Source organism: Odontomachus brunneus, unplaced genomic scaffold (genome assembly GCF_010583005.1).
Source record: "Odontomachus brunneus isolate Ranch 3 - 2012 unplaced genomic scaffold, Obru_v1 Obru_scaffold_050, whole genome shotgun sequence".
Lineage (NCBI taxonomy): Eukaryota > Metazoa > Arthropoda > Insecta > Hymenoptera > Formicidae > Odontomachus > Odontomachus brunneus.
The window spans coordinates 1,772,482-1,781,344 of NW_022639500.1; the positions used below are offsets into that span (position 1 = coordinate 1,772,482).

Below are 8,863 nucleotides of genomic sequence, written 5' to 3' on the forward strand. Positions count from 1 at the left end.
CTTAACGGCTGACTTCATCCCATATATCTCCTGCGTGACTCGCGCGCGATTATCTGCTAACAAATCTCTTACGTTATTACGTACAATTATACATTTTTATTATTTAAGAAATGAAAAAGTGTCGAAAGTAATAAGAACGACAAAATTTATCTCCTAAAAAAAAATGTGATTGAGAGCAAATCATGACGCAAGATTCGATGGAAAGTCTATGACGAAGTTCAACAAATGTAAAAACCCGTATAAAATAATAATTTTAATTTTATGATTGACATTAAATAGTAAACCTGTGATGGACCTGTGAAGCAATTGTACTCAAAATTTTATCATTAAATTTGGTTATTTGATACGCATGAAAATTCGTGAAGATTCTTTTCAACCATATTATGAGAATTTAGGATAATCAAAAAATCATTTTAAAATATTGTCTAAGTAAATATAATTGTCGACGAGAGAATTTTGCAGAAAATGTGTGTTTAAATAAAAAATTACTCAAAGGATAAATTAATACGTTTGCTACCACACGGTTTATTTTGGGAAATTTCCTCACAGGTTACATTGTATTTATTTTCATGTAATTGCGTAAAACAAATTTATATGGATATAGGGAGAATTCTCGCTGTCACACGCACACACACATATACACATATGACGTTGGTAGCAAACGCGTTAAGTAGAATTGAAAATTTTTAATAGACAACTTTGAAGTGAGAAATTGGTGCGCATCACATATGTGTGACGCTGATAGCGAACGTGTGTTAATAATGATGGTATGTAACAATATATAATCACCTAGGAAAATGATGGAGGTTTATGAGTAATCACGTACAAAAGTCTCTTCATGTAGAATTCATTTGAAAATACCATAAATATATTATATGTTATATATAAATATAACATATAAATATTATATGTTAGATATTATGTTATATAAATATACGAAGCATTGTGGCATTAGACGTTTCCATTAAGGTAACTTTCTTTTCGCAGTTTCTTCGTGCACCCTAACGGGAAGAGTGGAGCGCGGGCCGCATTTCCATACATTGCCGTCTTTATCGAGTATACTCGCACTCGCTGTAATCTGATATTGACCACTACTGACGCTACTGCCAGCATTTGTCGAACCGACCGGGTATGTTGCAGCCATAGATCCAGGAGATCCCAAGGAAAGCAGAAACTCACAAGCGAAGAAATCGCGATGAGGTATTACTGTTTGCTGCAGCTCATTCATGTTAGAATCCTGTATATAAATATTGCTTAAAAATCGCGAATAAATCCAATAAAATTTTCTTGATAGATTATAGTTGTGTAGTTATAGTATAATAATCACATAAATCACACAAATAATAATATGAGACGTTTTCACCTTACCTTCTGGTCAGTATTTATCTTTGAGGGTGGCGTAGTCGAGATAGAAATGCACACGGCAGCGACAGAACGGAAGAGGGACGCTCGTCGACCATGTCGCAAAACTCCCTCGACTTTAAGCGCCAATTGACTACCCTGCGGAACAGACACAGGTTCGCCGAGAACACGTGGTTGAGGAGATACCGACAGTTTCACACTAGTTGCCTGTAGAGCTTGGAAGAAGTAACGTGGCATCGGCAACCGCATCGTCCCATTAGCGAGCAAAGTTGTTTGCAATATCAAGCAATTGATTCTCAAATGACTCACGGCACCGACTTTACCCTCAGTCGTCGTAAAGGATGGTGCTAAACGACGTAATTCGGCGCAACACTGAACTAATTGTCGCATTTCCACGGTTCCGCCAAAATTAAAGGCCATTTCGCCCTGCAAATCCATAGTTAATACGCCAAGTCCGCCGCAAACTCGTTCCACACTGGTCGCCATTAATTGACACATTTCTTGTAATCTACACGAGACAAGTTAAAGCAATATATGATGCAAGCGACATTCGATTGAAAAATATTCTAAAAGGATACGCCCGAATGTTCGCCAACGATCCCGGATCAGCGTCGAAAGCCGACTGATATAATTTCTGGTAGTTCTCTGCGCAAGTTTTCAAATCTTGCGCGGATTTTCTTAACTGAAAGATGTGAAAAAAGCAATTTATAACTTATATTTGTAAAAATTTATAACATAATTGTGTAAATTATACCTGGTGCGTGACACGTCCATATCTCTGAAGCTCGTCTTTTGTTGTGTCAACAACTGTAACAGCTATAGCAGGTGGTGGTGCAGTGCACAAAGATCTAGAAATAAAATCTTTATAACTACTCTGCTACAATCTTTTTAATCGGACACTATATTGTCACTTACATGCACGAGTGTAACAGCTGTGCTATAGTTTGTAAGAATTCGCAACGTAATTTGGAGTATTCGCTCGCAAATTGTAAACTACGTAACGGAGTACTGGCAGCTTTAAGAGACGCACAAGCACTCGCATAATGCGCTATTGCTCCATTCAGTTTCTCCACAATCTTCATTTTACTCACAGTCTCTTGGTCTCCAATTTTATCTCTTTATATGTAAACATTATCATATAGAAAACATACAGATATAGAAAATAATGCATTAGAAATACGAATGAAATAAACGATATACATACATGAGAAAACATTCTGCTTTTGTAACCAATTCCAAGCCAGACAACCAAAAGTGCAGTTGTTCCGATGCTACAGCTTCCTTTAAACTTTTGAATATTTCAGTGGCGATCGCATGATGTCCATATCTTGCGGCACTGCGTGCAATTCGATATTTAGCCCAGCCATCTATGTTTTTGACAACATCATCGATTGCCTCCAAGCATTCCGAATTCCACTCATATCCCCCAGCCATCGTTTGAAATAGTAATGTACATAACATCACCTTAAATTATAAGAGTCTTAAATAAGAGTTTTATGAAATTTTATAAAATCGTTTACTAAAAGACTAACTTTTTTTGGATAAAGCAGACAAATCTATATATATATATATATTATGAAAGAATCATTTACCTTGGTATGAACATGCGAGGTCTGTTTAAGTTTTATTAAAATATCAGGGAGAAGCGGCAACAATACATTTTCTACTAAGCTACCAATGGCACCTAAAGCTTCGCACAGAACAACCGTTTGCTTCTCATTTTGATCATCTTCCGCGCTGGCGTTAATGAGCGTGGAACCGATTGCGTCTACGAACACGGCGCAATGGTTAGACTGTGATTGACATAGTTTCACTGTCGAACGTAAGCACGCTTTCAACTGACGTAAATGCTTGTCATCCAAAGCCAATAATACAATCAAAGACTCGAGGCAGGAAATCACGTCCTGTGTGCCATAGACAGGCAATCTTTCTTCATAACTGTCGACATAATAATTTTTATCAAATATTCATTCTCTGTACAGAGAATATAATATACACATACCAATAACAAGCAATCCGAACAAGTATAGTAGTCGCTTTTACTGATACAAATAGATCAGGTGAATAACAAGCATTTACACATAATTGTAACAAGGGGCTATCTTCGTTCATATTTGCGTCACACGTTACGGCATTCTGGCTAAGTACCTGCATCGAAGAAATGTAATATATATATGGGTGTGTGTGTATGTAAGAGAATATTGTAAAATTATTTGCAGCTGAGATTTATATAAATTTATACTGACCTCAATTACGTCTAAAGTACGGATGAGTAGATCTGTATTTCTCGTACCATCTTGCAAAAGTGTCGTGGTACTCTCTGAGTTATGAAATATTGCAATTAATACAATTTGTACAGATGTTAAGTCTTTAAGATATAAGCGATATATAAATAACATTTACCAATTAAATTGTTGAGAGCACCTTGAGGCCAAAGATGGGCTCCTCTTCTCGCTAAGCTATGCAGAAGATGTAGAGCATGACGTTTGACTGACAGTCTTGGGTCATCTTGTAGATAGCGTAACAATAATGCAACTTGTTGTGGAACATCTATTAGAGTCGCAGAAGCTAGCGTACTTAGTGCACTTAGGGTAACCTTGACAAAATCAGCTGCTGGATAACTTGCAAGTAACTCCATACATAATTCATTTACCTTCAATAACATAATTATAAGAATTTAATAACAAAAACATAGATATCAAATTTTGATTATAGAAAAGATATATTACCATTGATGCTGTGAAAGTATCATGATGCATATATTGCAAAATGGGTATAAGCTGCAATTTCATAGAGGCTGGTGTAACTTGACCTCTAATCATGTCTGAAATCTTACTGCACATAGATACAGCGAATAGTTTAGATTGTGCTGCAAACATTTGAGCAGCATATATAGCAGCTTCTACCTCAACAGAGTCATGGGAATCTAAGGATCTTCTAATGCTGTGATGCACCTTGCAACAGATATTAATAATTAGCACTAGCTTTCAAAAGTTACAGATTACACACTATAGAATTGAATATTTTGTCAAACAGTAGTACCTGTTGTCTCTCAGGAATAATACCAGCTACACTGCCTAAAGTACGCAGAGTTAGAGCTCTGGCAACTGGATCATTCGAGTGTATGACACTGAAGATACGTCGAACAAATTCGTCTACATTTAAGATCTTATCCAAATGCTTTTCACTCTGCTGACATACCCTTAAAACCCATACTCGTAAGAAGTTACTTCCTGTACGAAATACTTCCGCCAATTTCAACAGAGAGGAATTTATCAGTATTGGAAAAGGATATTTTTCAAATAGTCTAGGGAAACGTACTATAGCTTCACATTGTTCTCCAGTCTTTGCAGAACGCAAACCTGAAATACATTAATAATTTATATTTAATTTATATTCTTTATATGAATATTATGAATGTACAGATTGAAAAGTCAAAAGTATAAACTAACCTTTATCGAGCTCTATAAGCGCCGTATTTGCATCCTGTTCGGGTTCCCCGAGACCAGTATCGTTAAATGCATTCATTCTCATACCAATCATGATTCTCACAACGTAAATTTTACATAAAAAATACTCAAAGAACCATACTGTTACTTATAGTGTATTATTATGGATATATTTTGTATGTTGTGTGGGACGTTACCTAATTTCCTACTCGTCAACGTGCAAATCGTTATCAAACCTAAGAGCAGATTTATTGAAGTAATACATTTTTACAGACATGAAAGAAATCACTTTCGTGTGTACTTACTATGTAAGCTGTCGAATCGAATTATTCAGAAACAAGATTCACCTAACCTCTCATACAGTCATATTGTTTAAAAATAAAACCTTTCAACCTTTCGTCACTCATGACGTATGAAAATTAATAATCATTGCACTATTGTGTTCTTTTTATTTTTCTTTAAATTTTTGTACTCGTAAAAAATATGTAGTTTTCGCGGTTGTCTCGTTGTCCTCATATAGGTAAAAAAGGACAAACCTAGTGTGACATCTTTCGTTCTTCTCTTGCGGCAATTCTGGATCGAAATTCACGACTGTCGACAGTACAGTTGACAATCAAGCTATCACAAGTGTGATAGAAGGATCATCGCTCCTGTAAAATTAAAAGAAGAGATTTGTAAACTTCTACGTCATATTCACAGTGAAAAAACAACTGGCCGAAGTGTCACAAAAAGTTAGTAACTAACGAATAACGTTTTACTCAAGTATTGAACGATAGTTCCGGCCTAACCGCCGTGACGACAAGACATATTCTAACACGTCGTCCGAACTTTCGGATCGGATTTTTGTGAAACTTGGACTTCGGTATCTTGGCTGAAAGGGCTAACGTAGAATCTTCTTCTTTCTGGTAGAATCAAGTCTGAAAGCTAAGTGAAATATACAAAAGGAAGGAAGAAAGTATTGAACGATGGTGGATTACAGCAAGTGGAAAAGCATCGAAGTAAGAACACCATTCGTTCCGACACGTTTGTAGAATACTCCACGTTAACCTTTAGACTACCGGGAAAGCCACAAAAGTGGCTTTATGGCCACAAAAGTGGCTTTCCCGACAGTCTAAAGGTTAAGGGCCGATTTTTCCAACCTCCTAGTAAACTAATAGTTAAATCACGTGTTTACCTTTGTTTATTCTTCAAATTAGACAAAAGCAGGTATATAATTATTAATAAGTTTACCAAGATGTTGGGAAAATCGGCGTATGGTTTACCCGCCGGTGACATGACATGTTATAGTTAAAGCATTAGTATAAACCAAGTTTCAAACTTCTGTTACATGTATAAAAAAGAACTTAGGATAAAACAACATTCTTATATATTGCTACATATTTCAGTACATAGTCCAGCAGATGTTTATTTTTTATTAGAAGCCAAGTTGTTTTTTATAATATAAATCAAATTGTACATTATACCAGTAACAAATTATAATTCTGCTGTTTTTTTTTCTAGATCTCAGATGACGAAGATGATACACATCCAAATATTGATACACCATCACTATTCAGATGGCGGCATCAGGCACGAATTGAGAGAATGGAAGAACGTAAAAAAGAACATGAAGAACATGAAAGAAAAAAAGCAGAGTATGAGCAAAAACATTACTTAGAAAATATTGCTCTGTTGGAACTAAGTTAAGATCTTATCTAATATTATCATTTATATTTCAGGACATTAAAAAAACTAAAAAACACAAAGGAAAAGCTGGCTAGATTAGAAAGTGAACAAAAAGATTCAGGTGATTTAACTGCACTGAAAAAAGTTCTTCAGGATCTTGAGGAGGAAGAAAAAAAGATTAAAGAGAGGGAGGATGAAATAGAGAAGAAAGAGAGATTAACACCATGGAATGTAGATACTATTGGTCAAGATGGCTTTACAAAAACTGTGATAAATAAAAAGCCTCCTAGAAGTGACGATGATTCTAGTCTGTCTGATGAAGAAAAAGAGAAACGAATGAAGCAGTTTGTCAAGGAAAACGAGAAGAAGCTCAAGGAATTCGGCATGCTGAGAAAGTATGACGACAGTAAGAAATTTCTGTTAGATAATCCACATTTGGTTTGTGAGAACACAGCTAACTATTTGGTCATTTGGTGCATCAATTTGGAGATGGAAGAAGTGAGTAGTTGCAGCCAAGTTTTTAATATTATTATGATTATTTTTAAGGGAGATAAACACTGATGGTAAAAAAATAACTCTTTTTAGCGAATTTTTTGTGACGCTTATAAAGCAGGTAGATAAATAAATATTTTTGCATTAAATTAGTTATCTTTTGAACTGTTGAAAAATATTTTTCTATTTGATAAAATACATTTTTATTTTGGTATAAAATATGTCTATAGTAGGCTCTGCAAGCTCCATCGGCCCTGCACCTGGAGTCCTTAAAAGTCATTTAAAATAAAAAAAAAAAACCCAAGATTTTCTTAAAGTATATGAATGTAGTTTCAATTAAGCGTACAGGTTTTTTACCTTTTGTACGATTGAAATTTCCGCTCAAAAAACGGTATTTTTTTGGATTTTCGAACGATTTTCGAACATTTTTCTAAACATACGCTATTTTGCGAACAATTAAAATTTCCGTACGCTTAACTGAAATTACATTTATATACTTTAAGGAAATTTTGGGTTTTTTAATTTCAGACTTTTAAGGACTCCAGGTGCAGAGCCGATGAAACTTGCAGAGTCTACTACAGACACATTTTATAAGTTGAAAAATATTTTTTAACAATTTAAAAGACGACTAATTCAATACAAAAACATTTATTTATCTATCGGTTTTATAGACGTCACAAAAAATTCGCTAAAAACAGCTATTTCTTTCAGCTATCATAGTGTTTATCTCCCTTAATAAAGAGAAGTAGACTTATAAGCCTTTGGTCATATTGACTTACAAAAAAGGTCTTTTGTAACTTTCCTTAAGTTTCCAATGACACAGGTAACGATTGATTTCGTATTGCAGTACCATATATTTTCAGAAACATGACCTGATGGAACATGTGGCTCATCAATGCATATGCATGCAATACATACTGGAGCTGTCCAAGCAATTGGACGTTGATCCGCGAGCATGTGTTGGCTCCTTTTTCAGTCGCATTCTAATCGCCGAAGTGGAGTATAAGAACTCTTTCGAAGACGAGCTACGAGCATTTAAGGACAGAATACGTAAGAGAGCAGCGGAGAAGATAGACGACGCTGTTCGCCAGGCAGAAGAGGAGGAAAAGAAGGCTCGCTTAGGTCCCGGTGGTCTTGATCCCGTGGAAGTGTTCGAAAGTCTTCCAGAGGTAAATGGAAGTTTAGCTTGTAAGCCAACTTATGTAACATAAAAAACCGATATTACCGAATTGCACTCTATATATTTGTAAATTTCTTTTTTTTGCTAATTTCAGTCTCTACAAAAATGCTTCGAGACACAGGATATTTCTCTGCTACAACAAACAATAGCCACAATGCCAGGAGAGGAAGCGACATATCACATGAAACGATGCGTCGACAGTGGTCTGTGGGTTCCCGATGCGAAAGCCAAGGAAAAGGAGGAGCAGAACGCTGCGAAGGAAACGCCAGATCCGGAGTAAATGACGCATTTTTAATCGACTGCACCGTACGTAGGATACTCAGTGTGTGAAAAATCAATATCTCTCATTTACACGAGTATTCTTTGCGAGATGGATACGTTGAAATAAAGTCGTCATTAATGGAAAACGTCGGAAATACGATTATTATCTGCATCAACCGCTTTTATCGCGTATTATTTCACAATACATTCTATTAATTTGACTTGAATTAGTTTACAAATACTTTTTCGTACATAACAATCATTTGGAACATATACGAGAAGTGTAGCAATATGAATAAACCGAGTAGAATAACTATTTCTCATTTTTTTGAGCAAGTAACTAGTATTGAAGTGCTATATAATCCTCTGTGTATAACTTGTGTTGTTACTCAAATTGCCTTCTTATATATATATATATATATATATATATATATATATATATATATATATATAT

The 8,863-nt window shown here is 35.3% G+C and overlaps 2 protein-coding genes and 1 long non-coding RNA gene across 3 annotated transcripts; 2 read left to right on the forward strand and 1 right to left on the reverse strand.

The window, feature by feature from the left end:
* The first annotated feature begins 10 nt into the window (after window positions 1-10).
* Window positions 11-1,513, forward strand: LOC116845279. The gene is made up of 3 exons (XR_004378226.1): window positions 11-227; window positions 605-1,200; window positions 1,380-1,513. It is a non-coding gene; the product is annotated as an uncharacterized LOC116845279 (long non-coding RNA).
* LOC116845272 (integrator complex subunit 7) lies at window positions 832-5,382 on the reverse strand. Its single transcript, XM_032817786.1, has 14 exons — window positions 5,117-5,382; window positions 4,815-5,047; window positions 4,405-4,724; window positions 4,092-4,316; window positions 3,766-4,015; window positions 3,609-3,682; window positions 3,365-3,510; window positions 2,955-3,300; window positions 2,567-2,826; window positions 2,278-2,478; window positions 2,117-2,210; window positions 1,941-2,044; window positions 1,369-1,870; window positions 832-1,237 (listed from the first exon to the last, which is right to left on the reverse strand). The coding sequence occupies exons 2-14, from the start codon at window positions 4,903-4,905 to the stop codon at window positions 965-967; spliced, it is 2,886 nt and encodes a 961-aa protein (XP_032673677.1). The 5' UTR covers window positions 4,906-5,047; window positions 5,117-5,382; the 3' UTR covers window positions 832-964.
* Window positions 5,383-5,394: 12 nt separating this feature from the next.
* LOC116845275 (hsp90 co-chaperone Cdc37) lies at window positions 5,395-8,749 on the forward strand. The gene is made up of 6 exons (XM_032817802.1): window positions 5,395-5,542; window positions 5,721-5,809; window positions 6,312-6,445; window positions 6,530-6,974; window positions 7,832-8,137; window positions 8,243-8,749. Exons 2-6 carry the CDS (start codon window positions 5,777-5,779, stop codon window positions 8,426-8,428), a joined length of 1,104 nt encoding a protein of 367 aa, XP_032673693.1. The 5' UTR covers window positions 5,395-5,542; window positions 5,721-5,776; the 3' UTR covers window positions 8,429-8,749.
* Window positions 8,750-8,863: the final 114 nt, after the last annotated feature.